General features: G+C 40.0%; 1 protein-coding gene across 14 annotated transcripts in view; it reads right to left on the bottom strand.

The window, feature by feature from the left end:
* Positions 1–291: 291 nt before the first annotated feature.
* LDB2 (LIM domain binding 2) overlaps positions 292–27775 on the bottom strand; it is a 213793-nt gene continuing 186309 nt past the window's right edge. For 2 of the 14 annotated variants that reach the window (XM_064511395.1, XM_026122048.2), the window contains 4 exons: positions 11877–12000; positions 10540–10691; positions 4302–4444; positions 1456–1577 (listed from right to left, as the gene is read on the bottom strand). In XM_064511395.1, coding sequence (XP_064367465.1) covers positions 4340–4444; positions 10540–10691; positions 11877–12000 — 381 coding nt within the window. In that variant the 3' untranslated portion in view covers positions 1456–1577; positions 4302–4339. Of the gene's footprint in view, positions 1613–4301; positions 4445–10539; positions 10692–11876; positions 12001–27775 lie in introns of all 14 variants that reach the window. The other 12 variants (XM_064511397.1, XM_026122050.2, XM_064511392.1 and 9 more) reach the window with 9 other exon arrangements.

Raw genomic sequence — 27775 nt, 5'->3', positions numbered from 1 at the left:
ATACAGTCACTCAGAAAAAACCCTAGGACTTCTCTGGGTGCTTTTATAATGGCAGTAATATTAAAAGTACGGTTCCAATCAAGAGAAAAGCATCCCGAGCCCGCACAAAAGGGAAGGCCCCGCAGGTTCAGCACCAAACTGAGCCGTAAGCGATTCACACCTGAACTCCAGCCTCTCCTGTCTGCTGGGAAGGGCTTGTGATTGAGGGAGCCCCTGACTCCAAAAATGCCTGCTGCATCATCAAGCCCCCGGGCACGTCTCCTGCATGCAAAGGACTGTAAATGCACTATGGAAGAGCACATTTGTTAACACGGTTTATTGGCACACTTATTGGCAAAGCATACATAAAATACAGTTGTATTATATAACACACTGACTCACTGTGTCTTTACATGATGAGTTGAACATATTAATATGTAAATGAAAAAAATTAGTTTCTTTTATAAAGTTTCACATAAATACACCGGAATCAAAAAAAAAAAAAAGTAAAACAAAAAATGTTTTGAGGGCTTTACAAAAATATTATACAAGAAATATACTATGAAAAGAAATAACAACAAAGCCAACTCAGATACAATAATAAAAACACAAAAGTTTTAGATTTATTAAGCTGCCCACAAAGTTAATGGATTACATGGCTTTAAAATATCTGGATCAACAGCAATTTTACAAAGCATAAACTCTCATAGGACTGGGTGTCTTTTTCCACATAAAAATATTTCTCATGTCTTTGATGAAAAAAGACATTTCTTGTTTCAGCACTTATATTTAATGATGGAAAGAGTATCTATTGGCATCAGCTAAATGTAAATTAAAGATGCTGGATCCTTTAAGTGATTAACCAATGAAAGAAAAGTTAAAGAACAAAAGTTACTTTAAATTACTTTTCCTTAAAAGCTGATTTTTTTTTCTGAAACAAGAAATTTCAGGTGCAAGTTGAAAAGCCAGAAAATATTTTACAATTGTAAAAAGTTTTACATAGTTATGTTAATGAGATCCTGAGCACTGATGACTTGTTAAAATATGGCCATTGTTTGATGAGGAAAAAAACAACCCCTCCAATAGAATGTGTTGTCAGAAATTTGCCATGAGATGCTATATAATTTTCAATTATTTTAATTGAGGTCAGTGCCAGTATCATGTTGTGTGTGAAAGCTTCCAAGAAATGTATATGGAAGCTTATACATGATTTTTCCCTAATTAAAAAAACATCAGAGAGCTTTAGTTTAGAAATAGATACTGTATCTGTTGAAAGGTATTTTTGTTCTTTTTTTTTAAAGAATGCTGTGAAACAGTAATTAATAACCCACTGACATACATTCCAGTGGGTACCGCTGCAGAATAACCTATTGGGAAGCTTGTGGTGTGGGGTTTTCAGATTTAGTCTCCTGGTTAGCAGGAGGTTTGCTGTTCCACGGGCTGTTATTTCCCAGTGCAGGTGAATTGTTGAAATCTTCTTCATCATCCATGCCATTTGCTGCATCATACTGTGTATTCTCTAATCTAGTGATAAGCCTTTCGTCTTCATCCCCAAATTCGCCTCCCATCAGAGTTGGTTCTCCTACCACCATCACATCCTGTGAACAGCACCCAATATTTGTTATATGGAAACCTTGAGAGAGAAAAAATCAACTTAAAAAAATCATGTTAGAGAATTTGCATGTCTTAATTTTGTGATAATTGTACAACAGAGTTAGAAGTTCCTGAATAGCAGGAACCAGGAGACAGGCTTATGCTTCATTTCTAATTTACATGAAAAACTGTTACACTCCTCTTAGTTGCATGCTCATGGCTCTGGATGTCAGAAACCCCAGAACTGAAAAGCAGGTAGACTGAAAAATGTGCATGTGTTTTAAAAAAATAAGCAGGCTGCGAAACTGGCTTAAGCTCCTGCTTGAAATGTTTAGCCTTTATCCAGTATTTCTTTTCTGAGCCATTTTATTTGGAAAGGCATCAGGGTGCAGCTCAGTTGCAACTCTGTGATATTCCTATTTTAAAACTAGTTTAAAAGAAACCACATTTCTTATTCTCAGACTTTTCAAATGTGGAGCACAGCACTCTAATAAAGACGGTAACTCTCTTATCCTTAGCCAGCCAAGCCCTTTTACGCATCCAATATACTTGACATTCTGCTACTTAATTATGGTAATTAATTTAGGTAAAGTTTTCGATAAAAACAATGTTCACACTGATTTGACAATTTGCATAGCTAATTAAGTCATTAGTAAAAACCTGCTGATTGCCAACAAGCTCTGAATTTACCATCTGTTATTTCATGGTGCCTGTCACCTAACTCCATGTAGGCAACCCCGCTGCCAATCTGTGCAGTAAGAGGACCAATCTGTCCAGCTGGTACCGTAAAAGGAAGATGAAGAGTGCTAATTATAATTACACTGATGAAGCTAGTAGTCATCAAAAACTGAAGCATGCAAGAAAGAAAGAATTCATCTAATCACTGCTTTAAGTACAAATTGTCCTTCCATGAAAACAAGTAAACCGCCTACTGTACTCCAGTGCATTACAGATCTGCTGCAAAAACCTCACCAGCATGGGATAGAAAGGTGCAAACTTGAGGTTGGAAAGCAAAGGTGCAAAGCCAGAGAGCCCTCTCATTCTTCCTGTTCAAAGGGAAACCTGCTTGCTATGCTAACCGCTACGAGAAATATGTGGGATGCATCTTTTCATGCAGCTCAGGTGGCAGGGCATCAGATAACATTTGGTAAAAGTGCAGTAATTCCAGATGTCCGTCTAGCTTTGTACCTGCTGATTTAACAAGCCCTTCAAAGAATCCTAGGGAACAACAGATTCATAGTCTAAAGGATCTGTTCCTGCTTATGAATGTAAAAGCATTTGTAAAAAGCAAACAAAAGACACATGTTTGCATATAGTAAGACTTTTTTTTTTAATCAGATATGTACTTCATTCACTATGAAACCATACAAGTCACTGCCTGTATTTACACTGTTTCTTGATATCCCTTAGCAAAGGCTGACATGCTACAGGAGAACGTTTAAATCACAGTTTCAGCCTGTGCTATGTGAAAAATTTGAGTAGATGGAATCTGTTACATGATTTCTTCTTTACACTGTCTGTATTTTGCTACTCCATATATCAGTAAAATATTTTCTTAAATCAAATCACCACACAGCTTTGCAACATAGAAGTTTAAAAGACAAAGGTGTTTATAACAGAAAGTTTATTCTAATTCATTTCATCCCTCTAAACAACAGAAAATGTATAGTTTGCACTGCTGATCCAGACCTGACCCCACTGTATTGCGAGAGCAGTAATGACAAGAGAGACCTGGCAGAGGACAGCAAATTAGATTTGAGCGTGCAATGTGATACGGCAGGCAAAAAGGACAACAGTGACTGAAATACTGAATCATAGACCGAGGTGGCAACAGTTGCTCTTACTTCAGCGCTTTTGAGCATGGACCTCAGATGCTGCCTCAAGTTGTGAGTGCTGCCGTACCAGGGAGAGGTCAGCGACTTAGATGAAACATAGGGAATTGCATCAAACATAATAACAGGCCTAGAATAGCTGGTTGGGGAGGCCAGGTAAAAGAATTAAATATGTATTGTATTGATCAAATGATGGGGAGGGGTAAACATGCTTAATAGCTACAAGTGCTGAAAGGAAGAGGATCGCTTTAGGCCAGTCTGATGAGATATTAACTACGGTACTAAGATGACACTGAATAAAGGAAAATGTAACTTCCACTAGTCAGACAATATTCCTGTTACTCAGAACAGCAGACTGAGGATTAATTATCCCAACAGAACAGCGATAGCTTTGCTGCTCAGGTCACCTAACACTGGACTGGGGAAAAACTCCATCTGTGATAGGAAACATGCATGCATCAGCGGGGAGATGCTCAATGACCTTGTAAGTATTTCCATCTCTAATTTCTCAGAGTCTTTGCAAATATTATTCCTTTAATATAGTGACACCCACTGAGAGGACAGTTTGCACTTATATTTCTCTCCATGCTACTGAATATGTCTCTCTCTCTCTCTCTCTGGGAATTAAACTGCAATTATATTGAGGTTAGTGGAGTTTTCTTTGATTCTATTTAAAAGATAGATATCACAGCATTAGTTATAGGACATTAAAAGATATATATATAGTCTTTACAATCCTGCCACTTATAGTATGTCAGGCACAAATACTTTCTCAGGAAGCGCACATGCTGTTTCCTCCCCAAAGAGGATTCTGCTCCTCAGACTGCAAGCTGAAGACCCCACCGACTGAACCCCATTGAACCTCCACTCACTAGTTCCCGTGCAATGACCACCAACCTCTGAGGAGGACTGGAAGTGACTCCTTTTAGAGCCCCTCAATGCTTCTCCTTAAATTGGCCAGTGGGGGTCACTGCTGTTGAATGACACAAGGCTCCATCCCTCCCAGGGTTGAGGCTGCAGCTCTGGAGTGCTCCTAGCTCCTGCTCATGGAGTGAGAAGCAGAATCCAAGAATTAAACCCTAGTCTCTTGCATGGCAGCACACACTGCTATGGCCTAGTTATGGTAGCACATATTTGACTAGATTATTTTAAAAAAGATTTAGACTGTAGTCACTCAATCTTATGAATTTACTCTGTGATTAGAAACAACATTTTTGGTCAAGGAATATCTCATGATAGTAAAATAAGGTTGCAGTGAAGCACTGTAAATAAAGCAGTGGATGTTTTACATTAGGTGATAGATATGTATTATTTAATAATACAATCACAATAGCAGCTTTCATGTATAGCATACCTTTCATCCTGCAAGATCCCTAATTGCCATCCAAACTTAAATTGATGCACACAAACTATACACAGAGATCACTTCATACGCAACTCAAATGCAAATACCTCTGTTTAACAGACCTGTCATTTCTCAGGCTTCATCTTCTTTATACCTAACTTCATAGTTTTGCTCTGCTATGCTCAGTTATGTAACTAACCTTTTAGTTATTTTAAATATATTTTTAAAAATGGTATTTTAAAAATGATCCTAGGGCTAAACAATGTCTTACTGGAGTCCAGAGGCAGAAAAGCAGAGTGGACCACGAAAAATTCCCCATACCTATGCCTGCCATTTTCACTGCTGTTAATATGTAGCCTAGCTCAGTGTGTGACAGTGATTAGTTTATAGCTCAAGTGTCACAAGCTCCAGAAGGACACAAACACTGCCTCACCAGCCTGAAATAATTAAAAACATCCAAAACTATCAATCATTTTGTTCAAATAAGCCTTATACTTCAAGGACTAAAAGTTGTGCTCATTTTAGCAGCCAGAGTATCTTTCAGAGCTAAGCCAAAAGAAGAAGGGTACCTCTTCCTTCCTTCCTTCCTTCTTTCCCTCCTTCCTTCCTTTTATGGAATTGTGTTAGCGGTGATAATTCTGATAACCTGGCTTCTTAGCTCATTACCACAACAATTATTAATGACTCACAGCCCTATTGCTGCCTGCAATGGTCACTACCTCCAAGATAAAAACACTAGCCTGACATTTGTGCAAAAATGATCTGTAGAAACAGAACTGACATTTTAATTAGGTTTCAGAGTAAACATTTTCTTGAGTTAAATGATTGTCTTTCACATCTCATCACGGTGCTCTCTCTTAACTTGACATTCTGGTCTTGTTTGGAATATTTTTCCTCAAGCACAACAACCAATTTGCTCACTCTTGTCTCCTTCAGGCTAAATCTTAGAGCCCGAACTGCACAGTTGTGAGAGAGACACGGGGCAATTTCTGACACTAATCTTCCAGCCCTGGAACTGTAGCTTTGGGTACTACAACATCCATTACAAAAGACACTAAACCTATCCCCTGTTTCCGAAACTTGTAAGAAATTGTAGTGTTCCTTTTCACATTAGCAGCTCTATTTATGGATTTGGCTTTTGAGGAGCTTATAAAGAACTACAAAGAGAAATTGAGATTATGGAGGTATGTAGCTCACTGAAGGAGTGCAAGGAGGCTCTAATTATGACTCCGGATGTACCAAAGAATATCTGATTTACTTAGTCGAATGTAGGGATGCTTTATTCTTTCCAACACCGCTGATATTTTACTGGGTTCACAATTACAGTATTTCACTCCACTTCACTCAAGGAATTCATTAGTAATTGAAAGCAAAATACACCTATTCATTTCTAAGGTTATGGTTGGGAACAGCTTAGAGTAATCGTGTTTAGACTTTGTGAGAGTTGTGCATTGTTGTCAAATTTCCAAATTCAAATAGATCAAAATGGATCAGTGTGCACGGTTTTCATTAAACTTAGCTGAAAGCATTATTTAAGTGATATGGCGCTACCGACCACTTTTGATCATCTTGCCTATACCTGTAATCCAGAGATCACAGGTCAGTGGTCTACACACAAGGGCCTGGGCTTGCAAGAAAGTCTTTATTTGAAATAGAGAAGAATAAGAAAAATGCAAAGAAATCCGATCTCAGCCTGTGAAGAAGGCTTGAGAACTGAGCAAGAACTTGGGAAAACACTGCAGCTAGCTTCAAACATGAGAGGAAACCAGTGAAGTGTTGCCCATCTTTGCTCTTTGGTCAGACCAAAGAGGAAAGTGGTAATTATTCAGGTTTCTGCCCAACAGGTTAACATTTCTTCCAAAGATCAGACATGATCAAGATCATGAACAAATCTGAGAGCAGGTCAAATGACTGGGATCTGCTGAGACTAATATATCTGAGGGAACCATAGATTCTGGATCTCTGTTTTGTCAGCTTTCTTAACGCATTAAACAAAAGCCAGAGTGTTTTTGTGAAAGCACTGGAAGTAACTTAGCCTGCACCAATGAGAAACTAAGAGAAGCAAACTTCCAGTGAGAAAAATGTTTTTGTATTTGTACTATTGGAGAGACTTGAGTGGCACCTGGCTGTAAGCCACCACAGCACGCTGCCTAAGCGCCTATAGGTTCAAGTCAAAAGAGTCAATGAGCAACTAAGAGGACTGAGGTGTAAAACTGCAACCTAAACACACAAATTCTGCAGTGCAATCATGTAGCACACTGGCTAACTACATTTGTTTAAAGAAAGTTCCCAATTTGTAGGAAAAGTGTTAAACGGAGGCTTTGGTAGGGAGAGTCATTTCGACAAGAGGAGATGCTGAAGGTGCAGAACCAGTAGGGTGACAAATAACAGAATCAGAGAAACCTCCAATTTACAAGGGAAAGTGAGTACAAGAGAGCTCAAGTGACCATCAAAAGGGCAAAACTTTGTCTTTTATTTAGCAGGGTTGAAGAAATATAAAAATTAGAGATATGAGGACAGACTGAGAAAGACTCTTTTCAAATTACTGATGAGAGGGAAGACGCATACCTCACCACTGGCAGAGATCCTTAAGATGCTGTTGAAGACTGTGTCATTAAACATGTATTAGAATGTGTCAGCACATTCAAAGAGCTAATAAATTTTAAGTCAACACAAAGGACACAAGTGATACTGATGGATTAGACTTCAGCAGCTGAACTTTAGGATGCACTGCCAGCCTGACCCACCCATGGAAATACAACCCCGTGGTTTCATTTTCTCAGCTTGTCTCTGTAATGTCAGTAAAGTCTCTGCCTGAAGAACTGATCAGAAAGTTTGTAGAGGACACAGCACAACCTCCTTTTATTGAAGAAGAATGTGTAGGTGACAAATACTGCTACTAACGTTTGGTTAGCCCAATGTATTTATCTGAATATCTAGAAGGGACTATGGAGAAAATGGCAAAGCTTGGTGAAGTTTCAAACTTTGTCTTAGCTGATGGTACCGCTTTCTGGTCACTATGCTGAACATGGAGAATTTGCCTCTCTAGAAATCACTATAGAAAGAGGAGCTAATGATATGGGTGAGAAACATAGATGAGGGGTATGGTAAGTTCACACATCTGCCAGAGTGTACACAGTATCACTGCAGGAGCAAAACTGATTATGTCCTAAACCAAGAAAGATTAAAGTAGAGGCCAAGGAAAGATTCATTTACTATCAAAGAGAAACCAAAATAGAAATATTAAAGTGAGAGGAAATAAGGAATTGGACTGTATTATGGTAGAGAGACTATCTTTGCTGGCTGGGATGAAATCACTGGAGAAAAAGAAAAAGCTTACATCCGGAGTAGATGACTTCACATTAATCCAGGTTTGGTGTGTATAGGAGCTCACTGCTGGGGTTGTCCAGAGAGAATGATGTGGGGAAAACAGAAGTGAAACTAGCTCTGCTTATGAGAGTCATCTGGAGACAGAACGTGCAGTGATTTCAGTCCTCTTATCTAATAGTAGGGGGAAGAACACTTTTAACACTGAAAATGCTTTCAGCAGTTTTATTTCTACTAAGCAGAAAAGTCCCATTCACAGAAAGCTCTATGACCAAATGTAACTTTTACCTAGTAGAAAACCATTGAATTGTATTTGAGGATATCTTATGTCCTGCTGCATATAAAGCAAATCAAGCATTAACTACCGACTGATTTGCTCTTAGGTGAAGTTAAGACAAGGAAACAGAAAGCAAGTTACTACTACCTGCAGCTAACTCTAGATACAGTGGCATGTCTGTAGAAAGGTGTTGCCCACTTCAAAGAATGCATGATTTTGAAGAAACACAACATTTCTGTATTTAAGTTAACTGAAAAGTGTTAAATAGTTTTACATCAAAATATCCTAGAGCTAACATTATTTTAAGTTGGGTCTACACTACAGGGTGGCTCAACTATCAGTTCCATCTGGTTTGTTACCTTTGCCTTGGGGAAGATGGGAAAAGCTGCTAGCATGACAAATCAAACAGCTAAGCATTTTCCATTGTGCAGACTAAAAGAAGTGTCCTGAAAATGGAACTTGGTCCCCATACCAAGCAGTTAGGACCGTCTTTCTACTGAGCAAACAATACTGAAAAATATTCACTATTCAGCATTCTGAAAGTCAATGAAGACCAAAAATCCATCCCTCAAGTAATGGTAAACTCCACCATTATGTCTCAGATGTACAACTATAATTACCATCAGCAAGAGTAGCCTTGACTACTTCATCAGGCAGGAGTAGCCTTTGTGTGCTTAAAGTCAGCTTCACTATCAGTGGGAGTGACAGATAACTCTCGGAGGGCCCAATTACACTCAAATGTACGAGTACACGTGGCTACCACTGAAGCTAACAAAAGTCAACATATCTCCAGGGAAGAGGAGGCTTAGGAGAAGCAGGGGGTCAGATACTGGTTCTACTGAACTGAACTCAGGGCACAGAGAAAGTGATTTTACTGTCTTTGAAACTTGGAGACAGCAGGGAACTTGCTGGTTGCTCAATTTTACACCTAATTGCTGTTTCTTCTTAAATATGGCTGAGTATTGATCCAAGGGGTGGTTTTGGCAGACACAATCAGTGAAGCAGAGTGGTCTCTGCCACCAGGGGACCAGGTAGCTGGCCTTCTGACTGCTTTGTGCTGCCAGAAAAGCCCAGCGATGCCTATATTACGGAAAGAATCTGACTCCAGGGAGGGGAGCCATGTGAAAATTTTCATATGACAAGGAGAAAATATGAGTTTAATGTACTGAAGCCCAAAGCTGCTGTAAACTACTGGATTGCCAAATCAGTTGCTAAACAAAAATCTTCATTTCATATCCCTGGTATTAGTCCATTCCCTTTTTTATCTGGGTAGTCAAACTTTCTAGGAAGTGCCCGCTGTGTGCTAATGGAAGAGCTATATGCTTCGTCAGGCTTCAAAAAAGCCTAGCCCTTTTTATCTGCTGATCAGATTTCCAATAAAAATCCCCGCATGCTATTCACCAGATACCACATTATAGTTCCTATAATGTCAAATTAATTCCCCTACCTTTAAAACATATGAGCTACCTCCTTATTGGTTAAAGTACACTTTTGGGGGTCGGATTACCCCTATGCAGTGAATAAGACAATAAATATGACATTGATAAAGTGCTAGTACAGTTCAAGAAATGATTAGGTGTTTCCCTATGTAATTAGGATGTCAACAGTTACAGCTAGCAGGGTAAACAAACTGTCACCCATGTTTCAGGGGATCTGCCTTCTGCAAATGGGGTGGTTTGAGAAAGAGATGATAATCTCTGCAGGTAAGTTAGTTTATAACCTGTTCCACTGAAGCATCTGAAACGGGCACCAATTAGAGGTAAGACAAGGGTGTAGACAGACCAGTGACTGCTCAGGTCTGCAATCCTTATGCTCCGCAGTGAATGATGCAGATGGGAGTTGGAAAGACACTATCGGTGCTCAGACTGTATCTAAGAATAGGAGGCCCAATCTGATTCCCATTGCCAGTGGAAAAACTCCCTTTGATATGAAGGGGAGTTGGCCCAGGCCTTGAAAAGTTACATCTGTTCCTCGGGATATCCCCTGCTTGAGGGTCATTCATTAGAACTGCACTGCAGAATGGATTCTTCACATTTCTCCACTAATTCCCCAGCTTCCACAGCATACTGTGCAAGATCGCTTTTTGCCTGTGATAGTTTAGGCTCAAGAATGCACCTTCTTTACAACATAAGGAAAGAATTAAAGCACTGTAAGTGATTCAGGCCTAAAAGGAAAGTGAGACTTACAGGTACCTGACTTGATAGACTCAGGTTTGCAGCAGCTGACTTTTTCTTGCTGTTGGTACTATTTGCATTGTTCCCAGCACTGCTGTTGGAAGTGCTGCTGGTAGAGTTTTTCCTTTTCCTCCGTTTGGTTGTCGGTTGTCTTGTGGGTTCTGCTGCAATAAAGTGGTAAGAAGCAAAGCAAATGGCAGATATTATAAAGTATGTACTAGAATGAACCATAAGCAGAAATGCTAAAATATTTTCTCATCTAGTTTTAAATTCATATGTTTACTACTACTACTAGTACTACTCCTACTACTAGTGGTTAATTTAGCTTTAACATATGAACCTTAGAATACTCTTTGGACCAAACCCAATGAATCTGCTTTCATTTTTGTGTAAAGAATCAATGGAGTTTATTCTCCCAGCACTATCCATAAATATGTTTGAAAGTAGCTTATCAATAAGAGCATCAGGGTAACTATCATGATGTTCAAAGAGACAGTGTAGCTTACTAAAGACCACACCGCAATAACAGCGCTAAATAAAAATACAGGTCTTGTTATTCCTGTGTTGGCCACATCCCGAGATGACTGCTAGTGACAAAGGATAAAGGGAGCTTTCTACCATATTGCTGCCATCATACTGCATACAAATAAATATTACATACAAAAAAAAGACCATATCATTTCCTTCCACCTCTGATGTGGGCTTCATCTTTAAAACTGACTTTCCCATGGGAATGTGTTAAGGCAAGCTCAATTCCATTACTCTGTGAGACTTCAAAATTTAGACCAAATCAGGATATTTACCTGACTTGTCTTAAATTGGAAATGAACAAAGTTGACAACCGCACTTTTCATAATTTGGCCTGGGTATCCACGTGAATACTTTTAAATATACAAATTTTTAATAATCTGAAAATGAGCGAATTGTTATTTTGGGGTGTAAGAGGAGGGAGATTAGGTCCAGGGCTGTAAGTGAAAGTATTTTAGGCTCAAAGACAACTAATTATGAATCGTAGCTGTAATTCCAGAGTCACAGCAGGAAGCTGACTTACACAGACTATGAATTCTAATGGAGCCACTGGGCATTTTACATTCTATCTACACATTTTTTGGTATAAAATTACATCCTATACATAGTGAAACCATCTGAATGTGCATATCTATAAATCTTGCTTCACATTATGTGGCATCAGACTGAAATTATATAACATCAGAATAATTTTCAGGCTTACTCTTGGAACAGTGTTAATTCTTATTATTTCTCTTTATCAGTAGATTTGCAGTAAAATTTCCCATTACTTCTGTATTCATTTAATTATAAAATAATAAAATACTGGAAATCAAACATACCTGGTGGTGCCACCATTCTCTGCCATTTTTGAAACAAGCAAGTCTTCAAGCAATCTCGAGGACTTAGATTGTAAGTTTTATGTCTTGACATCAGTTCTTGCATTGGCTCCAGTATTACACACAACTGGAAGAAAAAGTCAAAGTAGAATGAGTTCATCTAAGCAATGACTCAGTTGCTCAGTATTTACATAGCTGGAAATTACATTGGCTTTTTTCCCCTTGCTAACAGAGTATGTTTCATATAGCTCAGTTTAATCTGCACTGGGATAGCAGGATCAAACTCTGAATGGAGAAAGATCTTGTTATTTACTATATAATAGTATGTAACACTATAAATACTACCTTAAGTATTAAAAAAAAAAAATCAGATAAACATCAACTCTGGTCTTTCAGACTACAGAGACTTCAGAAGAGCAAAAAACTTTCATGTCTGATTGTCAAAGCTGCAAAGATGAATTAATAAATAATAAAATGCTCATAGATGGTTATGGCTCACTACGGTATAGAAAAATCTACACATAATGATTGACCTGTTACACTCAACAATAAAAAGTTCTCCTGAATGAGCGTTATAAACATGATCTTTTATCTTGCTATTTCATGCAAAATAACTTAAATAATTTTGCTCCCTTTTTGTCATGAGAACTCTACCTTCTCTTCCCATCACATTAATGGCATGTCCAAGAGAAGGGAAGCATTTTATTTTCCTTGTCAGCCTGAATACTCTATTATGTAGAAGCTGGAGATTTTTGAAAACATGGACTTTCAAGCAGACTGCTTCTTCAAATACAGTGGCTTCTTACATATTTTCTATCTGTTCACTTAATAATTAAAATCACTGTTCACTGCTTTTTGCTCCTGTTAGCACGGCAGATCTAGCATAACGAACAGAGGGAGCTGGTTTCTATTCCCTCCTGTTTATCACCACAGAATCATTTCCAGTCAGTTAAACCTTAGGCAAAGCCACAGAAGACTACAGAACTGCAGGCATGTAATTGAGGGCTCACTCTGGCTTGCAGAAGCATTGTTTTCTGGTCATTGTACATGAGAAGGAAAAACCCAGACTGACCCCTAGGTTCCAACTGACATTTGTGGGGCTGACAAATAGGGGGAAAAGGTTTCTTACTTGTTGACTGAGCACATTTGATATGGAAGTAGCTGACACAGAATAAACCTGGTGCCTGCATGCCATTTTTAGAGTCACTTTCCACAGCAGAAATGCATTTAAAACCAGGGGAGAATTTGGCCTTTTACCAACAGCAGAAAGGCAACAAGTTGGTCAAATTATTAGAAGTTAGAATGGAAACTCTAGAAAAGCGTAACTGAAGCTGACACTTGTTCTGAGTGAAACTGGTTTTTTTACATAATGTTAGCAGGTCTTGCTGAAGGAGCATCTTGGATTTAGTTTAGCAGTTGATGTTTTCCTTCCATGCCTTTACAAATATATGAGAGATAAGGCAAATTGTTCCCTCAGGGCTGCAGAGCGGATGGGTGCCTGAGCCAGCCTCCCCATGCGCACGCCACTCCCATTCATCCGGATGGGGACTCCAAGCATGGAGAAAGAAGAGCTGAGAGGCAGCTGCCTTGAGGACTAAGAGAAGAATTCAGCATTTAAATACCATTATGTATTGGCTCTATCTTCTGACAAATCTTTCATTAACAGCAATTAAAATGGAGCTAACATAAAGCAGGGGGGAGAATGAAGAGCCGGTATGCAGAATTACCTTTTTCCAAGTGCAGAAATGGAATCTGCAGTTGCCACATTGGCTCTTTTTTTTAATATATACACTTTTTACATAGATTTTTGTAAGTAAATGTCTGCAAGGTAATCTAATAGAGAGACAGCTACTATCAGATTGTGCACTTTGGGCTCAGATTTCCCTCTGGCCCAATATTCTACCAAAAATTAAGAGCACGAGGTTCTAAAGCGTGTGCTAGGACCCCGTTTATGCTGAGGAAGAGGTGCTGTGTTTGGTTTCTTACTGAATCTCTTCCGAACCCTGCAGGTACTGGCTCAGGGTTTCGTGTGCACGTGTATACTGTGCTCATAATGTATACCAATGCTCTGGTTCCCAGAAGCCTGGGTTTTTGGGAGCACTGGCTAATTGTTTCACCATGAGCAGATACTACCTAGCATAAAACAGACAGATGTGATAATTCTTAACAAATTAAGTTAGCCCGGACAGAGCACTACACTCAAATAGCTCTGCTGCGTCTGGATCCAAAGTATGTAAATATATACGTAGGGTCTTCCAAGATTTCCTTAGGGACACTTTATTCATGACACATTTACTTCTCCGTATGTATTTACTGTTGTCAACAAAGAAAAATTTTTCTTTATCATCTGGCAAAGACGTTTCCTATGGTACGCCAACCGTAATGCGCACTGAGAACAACCACACAGGCGTTGCTATCGCTAGACACCCTGAATGCTAATCCTAACTACAACCTGCTTCACTTCACGCACAAGATTACAACTGAATACTGACCCAAAAGGCAGCACTGCCTGCAGGGCTGGCTCCCCCACGGCAAGCGCCAGGGCCCCCGCGCCGCGCCGGGGCACGGGAGGGACGCGCAGGGATCCTGCGGCTGCTCCCGGGGCTGGGCGAGTCTCAGCCAACGGCTCTCTCTAAAGTCTGCAAGTGGTGAGGTCGGCTTTGGATGCCTGCGCAGGACGAGGGTATTGCACTCGAGAGCGACAAGTCCATTTTAAATGCATCTAGCTCGTGTGAATTGGACATGAATGTGAAAAGAGCTGGATTAATGATGATTGATATTAAATCTCACAGCCTTTTTCGGTGACCTTTGAGACCTACTTGAAATCCAAAGTGACTCGAAAACAAATCCCTGAAAGAGGAAAAGATCGTGGTCCAATTATCTTAACTCTGAAGAATCTGCCAGTGACAATCAGTATCTTGATTTTTGCAAAGAGCTAAATTAAAAATGTAGGAACAAGATATATTTAATAGATGAGCAGGCCAAAAGCACCTGCCATCTTTAACTGCCAGTGAGCAGGATAACTGGCAGGCTGGACCGACTGCATCGTTTTGCAAAGTGACTTCTTAAAACAAAGCTAACGAAATGTTTTACATACTCCTACATTCATCCGCATACAGAAGAAGCCTGAGGCTTAGGTTGCCTATTCCCCACAGATCACCTAATCCCATTTTGTGAGATGTCTTTTCGAAATAGCTATTTAAACCTTTTTCAAGTATTGGATAATATTAAAATGTAAAGATCTTCACTGCAATACTATAATAATAACAATAATACTTAGAACACCAACAAAACCCATCTCTTCTACAAGCATTTTCTGGACAGCTCAGAATCAATCACGCAAGAAAACACACATGCCTTAAAGACTTTTAGTGTAGTGATGGTGTATGATCACAGAAATAATTTCTACATTTCAGGGGATCCGGAACCTTTACTGTCAATGCATGATGAGACACAGTTAAAGATTCCCAAGCTCCCCATGTAGACAAGAGAAAAGGCGGGATTCAGTTGCCTGCACAGAGGTGCCCGGTGCCAGCTGCAATGCCCTGGGGTGAGCTGGCTCATCTCTCTTGCTATTCCAGAAGGCCACAAGGCTCCAAGCGAATGTTTCAGACAGCAGAAGGTGTCTCAAGTGTGTGGGCAATTGAACTAAGTCCAAAGTTAAAAGAAAAATTATTTGTCTTTTAGGCTTTAAAACATACTTGCAAGAACCAGTATCATAACAGATGATATACTTTTTCCCTGCAGTATTAAAAAATATTGAAAGAATCACATATGGTGCCTATTAGCCCAATATCATTAGAATTAGTTTCCAGTCGTGCTTTCTTATTTGAACTCATCTCAATATCTGACCATTACTACCGCAGAACCATTCCTGTTTCACTGTGAATAGCTGTGGGCTGGGTTCAGTGCTACGGATGAACACAGGCCTTCACAGGCAGAGAAGTCACTGGCACAAAAAGTTTGTATTCGTGGGTGCCCAGCATACGCTGGGACATATATGTGTGCACATTGGTGCTGTACAGGGTGCCAGTGATTTTGACGGAGCTCCATATGGATCCTATGGACATCACTTACAGGGCGTGGGTCCAGCTCGAGGGAAGGGTAACGGCATACCCTTGGGGCTCGGGGAAGTGCAAGTAGGGAACACAATAAAGCACATGGTTTCTCGCCTTAGTAAAACACATCTGGAAGGATTTGATTTATTTTATTTTTAATGACTTTTTTTTTTAGAAGAGAAGACTAGCATTTATAGCTTTCAAAAAACGGTGTTTTTAGAAGCGAGTTATATGAGGAGATACTGGAGGCACTGCAGACAGCAGCTAAAGGGTTCTGCGAATATGGGTCCACATGCAATTTCCTTCAATCAGCAGAGCCAAAATCTGCTATGATAGGTTAGTGGTCAGATCCAGCTCTGAGATCACTCCAGTCACACCAAGAATGGATTTAGCTTTATGATTTTTGTTCTAACATGATTTTCTATTCTGTTCTGAGAATACTTGTATATTCTGATAGCAGCAAGACCAATATGAAAGTTCGCTTTCATCTTACTTTTGTATGTCATAGGTTTATGTATTCTATGGCTAATTTTATTTCTGTATGCTCTCTTCAGTCAATTCTCCTGTCTGCATCACAATTTCTACAATTTCTATAGTGAAAGTTTGTTCTTTGTGAAGATGTGGTGGTGCTGCCAGTTCTGAGCTGCAGGTGGCAGAGCTGACCCAGCTAAGAATCCTCTTCTCTTCTCTTCTGCAGAGCACAAAAGAACAGCATCATTTCAGCCTTTCAATGTCTTCTGCATTTTGAAGAGAATATAGTGGGACTTGGAATCTTGCAATACTTCTGTGGCAAGGCTGGCATAATCACCATACCCGTTTCTTTATAGTAAGAAACCTATTAGTCAGTAAGTGCTGGGCAGCCAACAAGCCCCAAAGCCTACCAAAAGAAGCAATTTTTGAGAACTGTATCTTTCCAATGGCTAGGGGTTACATAGGGACCTGTTTGGTCCCTATGAGGAGAAATTTCACCAATCACAAGTAAAAAAATGGAATTATCTAATTGTTGTGCAGCTGACAAAGATGTTAATACATGATGGGGCAACATCAGTTCTTCTGAAACAACCCAGTGAGGAACCTGACCGCAACAGGAGCCTTCCCTGAAGTTTTACTGAAATTTAGTTTTAACTCTTTGATACTTGAGACTTTTCCTGGTTGAATGGCTTTATTAACCACTTGAAAACTATGGAAACTATTGAATAGTCAGCTCTCACAGAAATTTACAACCTTTCATAAAGTGAGAAAAAACCATTTCAATAGGAGAATTAGTCACTGTATGATGTTCAGGTAGGATGTTGATAGTGAAGATGTACCTGGAACATACTGTGCAGCCTTGAAGGGGTTCAGTGCTTTCTTTTAGGGTTCATCCTTCCACAAAGATTTTGAGCTACTAACTAACAAATCTGAACACAGGGACATTTAATCTCTGCGCTGAATGCAGTCCTCCCTCTGTATATCCTGCATCTGCTCTGCAGAGGACAGTGCCAGTTAATGTTGCTGGTGCAACTCTGGCCCCAGTGCACTTCCCGGGAAAGGTCCCTCTCACTTCAGTGAGGCAGGATTTCTGAAAGGAACTGAGATGTCTCCACCCACTGTTTTATGGATATGTATTTCCAGAGGTCCTTGGTATGTTACTGACACATCAGTGATGAGGAGGGTGACACTATATGGCTATTTGGTTAGCCACTGTGAAAGAATTATATCTGAAAGTTGGGCTTCCAGGAGTGATGTCAAAGCACAGCACAAGCACTCTGCACTCCCAGCAGTACGGTGTCAAAACACCACTGCTTTGCTGCGGTCCTGAATGTGGTTCCTTCTTAGGAGTCACAAAGAGGGAAAGAAGGCTCACAGCTGAGCTTAAATTTCTCTGCTCATGATTGTTTTTCGAAATTAATGTACATATCATTCCTCTGCAGAACACAGGGAGGACTGAAAACTTCCTAGGAACATATTGCTGCTTCTTTCACTGGCCGGCTTGCAATTCACTGCTCAAAATAGCTTGTGCTTTTTAAGAATCACATGTGAATACAGAACATTTTCATCTTAAAAACTGCTTTTGTTTTCCATTAAAAACATGTAGATATAAATGAGAAATGTTTGGGGTTTTCATGAACCAAAAGAAAAGAGGCTTTTTTTACACACTTCTTTTTCTGGAGGGGATTGCTTTTGCTTTGTTCGAAGCTCTTGCCCAGTATGTCAAGTCAAATATAAGTCTCTTCCATCAGTGCATTTCAGTGGATCAGCTACATCCATGCTCCCTCCCTACATGATGAACTTAAGCCAAAATAAGTGTTTTTCAGATTCCTGTCACTCAGCATACCAGCCTTGCTACCTGCTTTCCCTTTTTCAAGAGCCACCACACACTCCCTCTGAGGCTGGAAACTAGGAAGAAATTTTTCAGATACCATCAATGTGCAGTACATGCCACACCCTGCTAAATAAATGACCAGTTTTAATTTTTGCAGTACTTAGTGTAGTAACGGCAAACTCAGTAGCCCCTTTGATTTGAAAGTAATTCACTTAACCTGACTAGCCAAAATCCAGTCTGCAAAGGATCGTTTATTTTACTGATACCTTACAGGATCTTCAGCACAGAATTAAAAGGTAATTCTTAATTCCAATAGTCTAAGTAGTCCAATACCATAGACTAATCCCTGATTTGTTTACTGTGACTACTGTTCTCTCCATATTTTCAGTTTCTTCTGTGCCAAAGATTTTTAAATTGGCAGTGCACAAGCAGAGTGAAGTCCTTGGTTTTGCTACAAAGGTAAGGAATAATATTGAGCTTTTGGTATCCAGAAGGAGGTGGGAAACTGCTTGAAAATATGATATAGGCACATTCACTGTATTTACTCATAAATTAAATACATTTACTTTAAACCGATAGTAATGAAAAGGTTTAAAAACTGTCACTGACAATTTTAGCTTTTAGGCTTTGGCATAAAATCTTACTGAGATGAATGTGATCACACCTCTCAAAGAAATTGTTTTAGACTAGTTCAGGGCTCAGCGAGACAGCACTGCATCAGCTTGAACTTGGCTCATATTATAAGTATGTCTTCAAAACCATATGGAGTGGATATTTTGTGTTAGCTTTAAAAAAAATGCAAGATGAGTTTCTGCAGCACAATTCTGTAGCAAGAGCAGATTCTGGGACAAATTCCATTGCCTGAGATTTACTGGGTCCTGGATATACTTAATAAGCCATCATTTCTCACTGGATAAGGTTCCATGTTTTGTGCCTACTTGCCATGCTGAGTCAAGAAATATTTATACTTGTAATTACCTAAGAAGCTAGGAATTAGAGTTTCCAGCTTAACACTTGCAATATTAATGATCGTTAGCATCTACAGTTTATTATTTATTATTCATACACTGCCAGAGATATACACAGATATTTCACAAACTACTGAGCCTGCCATTCTGAAGCAAATCCTATCTCAGCTAGATAAGAGGGAAAAGACTAAGCCAGGAGAATTTGGCAACAATAAGGGTGCACTGAAAACAACAATTTCGTGTAGCTATCTACAAGTCCCGTGAGGACTATTGATATATATTTAAATGGCTCTCACATGTTGTCACTTGAAAATAAGGCTGTTTTGCTATGCAGATTGCCTGCTGCACATTAAGCAAAATGTCATTCATTTCATTGGTAATTTAGTTATTTAGGAAACAATATAAGATCAATTCCACCACAAAACTCCTGGAATTCACTCCTTCTTTTCTGTGTGTTGCCAACCCTGCAAGATGCAGTGGGATGACACGCAACTACTGAAGGTCCATGCTGGATTCACTAGTAAGCACTCAGCACTCAGTAATGTTTATTCATCCTATGCTCTGCCCTGAATGCCAGTCTAGGACTCTCCAGTTTCTCACTAACACCCAGAGGTAGCGAATGATTTCTCAATAATGCAGTATTCAGCTGCTCAATTGCTCCCAAGCTACATAGCTCATCATGTTTTTACACTGCTCTGTATCTGCAGCCATTTCAATTTCCAGCCTCAGTGAGACTGGAAAGAAGCAACATTCATTTCAGGTAAGGCAAATTTAAAAAAAGAAAAGAAAAGAAGTGTTTTTCCAAATGCTATGAGTGGGTAGGAAAAAGAAACAGTTCTTAACACAGCACAGCTACCACCAGGGCTGCAGCTAATTCTCATTAGTGTGTTGGACCACGATTTCATTTCTCTTTCTCTCTCTTTCTCTATTTGTTTTTTAACGTATCAGTTAGCTGACAGCATCCACCAGTGCCCTCTCCTCTCCGCACTCTGGAACAACGCAGGAGAATACGGTAACTTTGATAGCTCTCATGGCCCTTAATTCTGCCCTTTCGAGCGGCAGCAGCGGCAACAGCCTCGAGCGGAGCCAGTGAGCCCAGTCAGCAATCAATCCAGCCTCCTTCACCACCCAAAAAGCTTCTCCCTCCTTCCCGGCATCCCATCCGGGACCTCGCGTTTCTCACTCCCTGCAGTGTGCCCATCCCAGACTAGTGAAAGGGCTCAGGGTTCAATACCTCGGTAAGCAAAAAGGCAACGCTGTAAACTTCCCAGTCCTTGCTGAATGGCTGTTACGATGCTTTGCAAACACCCAAGCACACCATCCCCTGAAGGGAACCTCATCCGAGGGCCTTCTCAGCATTCATAATACATTGCTGCTGCTGTCATAAACTTCAAACCTCATTGTACCAAATTTAGCATTTCTTATGCTGGACATAAGCAATCTTCTTGAAACCTTTAGATAATACATCGCAAATTGTGTGAACCATACTAAAGACACCATTTAATGAATGCTGAACTGGACAGATGTGCTCTCCCTTCCCCATGTGAGGGGAAGCACTCATGTTAGCGTTGCAAGTTTGACATATATGACTTATTTAGTTATCTGTTTGGCAGTACACTCATCATTACGGCACGTGTTGGAATGAATCCTGTTTCACAATACTGTTTAGCATTAAAAAAAAAAGTTTTAGGCTGACTGGTATTTCACTGCTAAGCCTATTTGATAACCTTTTCCCCTCAGACTTTCTGAAAACGTAGCTCTTTTTACTGGCCTTGTGATCTTGCTTAATCTCTCTATTTTGATCTATAAGTTAATGGGCTTAGAAAGGGGGTTTATTGTTTGTATTTACTACTTCTATCTTTGAAGTTTGAATAGTGTTTTTTAATAGTTTTACATTTTTTGGACCCTTTGCAATGAACTTTGCAACTTCAAATTATTCACCCTTCCTGTCATTACCGAGCCATGTAAGGAATGTCCTTCCAGTAAATGCTTTTTTCCCTAGTCACTGTGCTCATCCTCTGTACAATGGGAGATGTTTTGAAAAACCCTTCCTTCAATGGCATCATACTAGTCCTGTGAGTTTTTAAAATAGTTTGCAGCCACTGAGCTCATGCCTCTTTCTACTTCTTACACCAAAGTGAACAGTGGAGGTTATCAGCTTCCTTTCTGTTTTCCCAGATGGCAAAGCAGGCAAATAAAGGGCAGTTGGTTTCCATACCAAGAGGACATCTTCCTGGCCTCCCAACAGCAGAGGCAAACTGCGGCCAGTCGCTGTAGTTCAGCTAATGAACACAGAAGGACTTGCAGCAGAAGTTTCATCTTTCTCCTGACGGGCTTAGTTTGGGGAGCTGTGAAAACCCAGAAGCTGAGTAATTCGCTTATGGCCCTTTCTTATGGACCTCCTGGTGGAATCTAGCCTCATCCCAATTACATAGATTGATTGCTATTTTCTGCAATAAGGTCAAACTGCTTCAGCCTTCTCCTTGAGCAGAGAACCTAACTGCAGAATAGGATCGATACATCAAATCATAAGCTTGTATCGTAATAAAAAGTTTCTTACAGACCATCATATTGTGTGATTCTTATCTGAGAGCCATCTGAATGGTCAATGATCAATAGGCAAGATTTGTCTTACACATCTCAGATCAGAATTAAGCTCTTAAATGATTTTAAGAGAGACCATAAAATTTATCTTTGTAATTTAATTTAACATTAGTGTTAAATTATATTGCAAAGTGCATCATGTTGACTGCATGATAAGATCCTTTATACCACACTTGGTATTGCACTGGGTATTAATTTCAGAGCGCTTGTCAGGACAAAATTAAACTTTAATGTAAATAGGAACAGGTCCATTGATTTCAGCCTATGCTGGATTTGGATGGAGTTCCACCATTACTGTGAGGGTTAAGGTTGGTCTACAGTATCTAAGGAGAGGAACTAAGCACTTTGGATCAAATAGTTTTATTTGAGCCTTGTCTTGTGATCTAATCTCTTTCTTTTTATTATATACAATTATGGGCCATGAATCAACACAACTACCCCATAGCTGTTGCTCTACCTCACTGTGTTTCAGTGGCCTGGTGCAAAGCACATGACATTAGAAAGCTTTCTTAATTTCATTTTCTCTAGATAGTTCAAAAATCATACGGCTTACAATTTATTATCATTATTACTGCCTCTTTTCCTAACACAATTGCCAATTTTATTTCTTACACAGTACTGAGTTAAGAACAAAACAGAAGTGACTTCTGAGACTGATGTGCACTTCAAAAGAGGTTCTTCTCTTCTTTGTTACCAAGTGCAGATATTTAGTAACCAGAATTCCTTAATAACCCACCAGCACAGCTAGTCCAAACACTATCTTTAGGAAACAGCATAGGAAAGGTTCCCTTGTTTGCCATCACCCATCACTATCATGTGTGATGTTGCTGCCTGATATTTCCTTCCTCTCTATTTCTCCAAATGCAAACAAGCTACTATTCAGCAGTTCTGAGTCAAATCCTAACACCTGATATTTCTGATATGCAAACTGTTAGCTTTTCCTATTTGTGCAACAATGAGACCTTATCAGTTTTGCTGCGTTTCATTTTGACTATAAAATGCATCCACTATCACTCTTCACCTGTGTCCCTGGCAGCTCCCTTCGGTTCAGATGGAAACCACTATGTTGTTTGTCTTGTTCAAACTACTGCTGATCCAAAACAAATCACAGCATTATAAAAAAGATCAGGAGCGGAGAGGCTGCATTTGAATGCTGACAGTTTTAAGTGTGCAGCTATATTACCACTTGGAAATAAGTTCAGGAATATTTTCATGGTGAACTGTTCTGGAGATGGCAAATGGTGTCTTGAAGATATTGAAGGCAGAACAATAGGAGAGGTTGTGCCTGGCCAAAATATGAGTCTAAAAATTTAGTTGTGTACTTGAAGTTTTAGTTGAGTGTATATTCAGTTGTTTAATTTTTGAAGCTAGTTCAAAACATGTGCCACACATCAGAACACCTTTTATATTGAAAAACAAAGCACCGTAATACACCTTTGCTTTTAAAAATTCACTTTTCTACATTGTGCTGTTTTCAGATTTCCTTGTGCAAGAAATCAGCTTCCCTTCATACAATACATACACATGAAGATTCATACATACGGAGACAATGCCACAAATATAATTTATCCTTCACGCTAACATGTACATAGCAACTCTAATCTTATTTACAACCATGCAAAAAGAAAGCTTTTTTCCAGAGTATAAGCAGCTAACTCTTCTGTGTCATGAATCTCTTCCCCGTCCACATAAAATTCTCTTGTTTCTATACTGCAGCTCAAGCACAAATGCAGTGTTTTTCACATAACCAGATCTATTTTTAGCCTGAATTGTAGGAAGTCTGCAGCATTAATAAATGGAAGAGAAGTACAGAACTACACTGCATGGTAATATGCCAATGCAAAAGCTAGCTTGGCCTTTAGCCAATGAACTGTGGTTAGATGTTAGAGCAATGAAAGTAAAAACACCATTTATAATGGAATGATTAATAAGCTGACAAACTTTCATGCATTTATTTCATATTTTTGAATGTCAACCCTATTAATACCAAAATATTTTCTATTTTATTAGTAATATCTTTCAGCATGAAACGTATATAGATATATGTATGTATTTATTTTTATATATGCTGATAAGGCTTGCTTACTTTCGCATTCAAATAGAAATTAATAATATAAGAAGCAGATGATACTTCACAGTGCAGAGTTTGACACAGGAAAAAAAGGAATAAAGAAGGAGCTTTTCTTTATAAACTAATAAAGCAACTTCTCCGGCTACTAAATACATTGTTTCATGATTTCTCTTGTGTTGACTCTGCAGTTCCCTTGTTTGGTATCAAAATTATGAAAGCGAAAATCCTCCGGAGCCTTTACACAGAGGACAAGAGTTCACAGTTCTTACAGGGACACAAAGTCTTCCGTAATCTCTCCATTTCTCGCCCAATCTACAATACTTGTCCCAGCACGGTTACACTGTGGACAGATGGATGTTTATATAAAAGACCTTGTGCCTCAATAAAGTTCCATTTCAGGGTTATATAAAAACAGCAATTACTGGAAAATGGAACTTTTTAATTAAATGTATTCGAAGAAAGTAGGGGATTAATGACTTTAAAGTAGAGAGTATTTAATGCTTACAGTCATAGATCATCCACAAGTGAAGCCGTATTATCACCATCAGCCAATGATGCTTTTAAGTATTGATAGTGTGTGCATTACTAATGCTTTAAACTGTCTTCATAACAACATAATTAGTAACACAACTAATGTGTACCGTACCTAAACTTCTGCATTCAACATCATGTTCTAGTAAACCTGATTCACAGCCACCCCCTTAAATTAAATACGGGCACATTTCAAGTAAGTCTAGTCATCCCTTGGCCCAGGGAATTCTATATATGAAACACTTCTGATGTTTTTAGCAATGCTGAAATAGTAATAGTGAAATTCCTGATAATTGCCCCTGCGAAGTGTAATATCTGCCCATCTGATTCCTGGCTTGCAAGTAGGAAGGAAATTGCTACCTTGCACCTCAGTTAATTGCGGGCAACAAAACATGGGCCAAATTACTTAGCGGGTCCAAAACGGTGCTTGCGCACATGAGAGCTTGGGTTGTGCTGCTTTTAAAATCATGCCTTAACTCCCTGCTTCACATGGATCAAATACTATATGGCGAGTACAGAAACCCACGCACAAAAGTCAAAAGAAGAAAAGAAACCATTAGGTTTGTTTTTCTGCTACGAATTCTTCTCAGGTACACCAAAATCAATACTTTCTCTCTGACTGTACACAGTGTACTCGAGCTGCTCTGCCAGGATCCACACAAAAAGCAGAGCTGGGATTGCAGGGGGTGGACGTGCCGCTCAGGCGGCAGCTGGAGACGCTGGCGCCCGCGGCCCCTCGCTCCTGGCACAGCCGCGGCTGTTTACCGGTGCCGTGGGGATGCTTCTCCCGTGAGAGGGGGAACCGCCCCGGCCCAGAGGCCTTGGCGAGAGGGGGGAAAGCAGCTGCCCCCCTCCCTGCGCTGCACTATGGCATGGATGGAAAGATGGCAAAGCACTAAGCCAAGCTGACAAGGACTAAGCCCTCAAAAAAATCAGATCGTCCAATCTGCCTGGTATCTTAATAAATTAGGTATTGGATCATTCAACTCCCTTAAAACACGTGATGTTGCACCTCCGCTTGGCCTCCCCTGCATCAATCTTCCGTGACATGAACTGACTAAGGATCCAGGCTCCCTCTGGCCCACGTGTATGAAAAGAACCGAGACACAAAGCAAAAAGGTAAAGCACAGTTTTCTTAACTCTTTCCCTGCTTCTTTTTTCCCTCCCCAGTCTTTTCCAGGCCCGGCATTATGTGGAAGTCCCAGAGCGACACCGGCAGCACCACACACACTCCTTGGTGTGGCTGATGTCTGCTGTCTTGAAACGTCTGTGCTGAATTTCCAGGATAGTTGTACAGGTGAAACAGAAAAAGGAGAGGGCAATAACACACGATTGTTTCACAAAAAGAAACCTTTCAATGGTTGTCAAATTACTTAATCCACAGACTACTTAGATGAGTAACTGAGCTGCAAGTTGAAAAGGAAATGTATTTTCTGGGAAGTCCTTCAAATCCATCCATTCATTTGAAGTTCTCAATAGCAGCAATATTGAAAAAGGTCTTCTGAGTATGTATCAGGGCTACCAGCCACACTGTAGCATTGCTCTCAATGCTGTTAACTGTGCATCCACACTTGTGCTCCAGCAATAGAGCAACCACACGATGCAGAGCTCTTCGTGTAGAAATTAACTGGGCCAGTTCAAATTTATTCAAAAATATTTGACAGATTACTTTTGTATCAGCATGCTTCATGCCACAGAAGGTATTATCTACCAGCTCCATTCTAGCTTTACGCGACATCATGTATCATCCAGTACGAAGAACAAAATCAGTATGAATTCCACTACATACGATCTGTTAATTTGAAAGAACTGTAATTTTGCTCATGCCTGATCTAGACTCAGGTTATAGTGCTTCGCGATCCAGCGCACAAAGAGCCAGTACTAACAGGTGTGGAACCACAGCCTTAACGCCTACCTCTGTCCTCATAAACAAAATGAGTAAGGCCCATTCTCCAGCCGTCAGGGCAGGCAGTACAGCAGGGCTTGTGCATGCACAGCTAAATCCCTTTTTCCACCAGAGGAGGTTGGCCCCAGCCACACTTCTTACTGGAAACCGTCCCTGCCAACGCTGTCCTTAGAATGGTACCGAGCCATGGTCGGGTGCTAGGTGCCACGGGACAAACCATCTCACAAAATGTGCCAACAGCTCCCCTGAGAGGAGGTGTATATGCAAGCTCTCAGCTCAGTGCCATAGCCCTGGCTGGTTTCCTGGTAGAATTCAAGCCAGCAAGATTTTGCCAGAGACACTGTCGAATTAATGGCAGCTACAGATGTAGTGACTGGGAAGCTGCATTTGTTTTCTGTGGTGAAGAGGACCGTGACTAATTGGACAAACTTCTGTTTATGGATTGGGAAGCAGAAATCTGTGATTGCTTGTAGACAGCACTGTCCATACATTACCAACGTAGACAGACAGCACATACTGTTCCTGATACTGTTGGTGGCAGTGCGGCTGTTATTTCTCTAGGCTCTAGAGTAGTCACAATGTCCCTGGAAGCTGACAAGAGATGGTATCTGTTTCTGGAAATTTTGACTAGAGGGATGAATATGATTTGGCTTTTGATACTTTATTTATGAAAAACATTTACATCTTATGCAAACAGGGCACCATGAATTTTACTTCTGGCACATGGTTGGGGTAATTTTGCCTACACTAACACATTGACTTTCTTCAGGCAGTCCAGTGCTTTTAAAGGGCAAGGACAGATCTTGAACTTTTCTACCAGTGTGATCCAGTAATGTATCCTCTATCTTCAAAATGACCTTTTAATCTGTTCCAGACAGGGTTGAAAACATCACACAAGACACAAAACAATTGTCAAATTCTCATTATCACCACTAGTGTCAGGAGAAGTCAGTTTTATGGGGAAGGAGATACTGGGACCTTAAGATGCCTGTGGTGTTTTTTTCTTTTCCAGAGAAAATAACCTCCTTGTAGAGCACTGCTGCATCCAGAAAGACTTTCCAATGGTTCCCAGAACTACTCTATGTCCCATCTATATAATAAGGAAACTAATAATTCCATAATTCATAATGGGCACTATGAGGATACTTTCTACTCTTGCCAAACACCAGCTACGTCTTAGTGAAATGGAAGCCACTAGCCTCAGTTTGGCAGTAATTCAGTAAAATGTAATGGCCAATGATTATACACAAAGTCAGAGTAGATTCTCTGCTCATGCTTTATGTCCTTTAACGCCATCAATCTATGAATCAGTGAAGCTTAGTCACTCTGTGGCCATATCCTGGTGACTGTGTCCAAGCCCAGTCTTTGCATGTACTCACTCACAGCATCCAGGCAGGTTCAAAAAATCTGTAATTCTTATTCTGTGCATAATAATTTCCATACTTGTGTTTGCTATAGT

The sequence above is a fragment of the Dromaius novaehollandiae genome, chromosome 4 (assembly GCF_036370855.1).
Source record: "Dromaius novaehollandiae isolate bDroNov1 chromosome 4, bDroNov1.hap1, whole genome shotgun sequence".
Taxonomy (NCBI): Eukaryota; Metazoa; Chordata; class Aves; order Casuariiformes; family Dromaiidae; genus Dromaius; species Dromaius novaehollandiae.
This window is presented reverse-complemented; position numbering and strand designations above follow the sequence as displayed.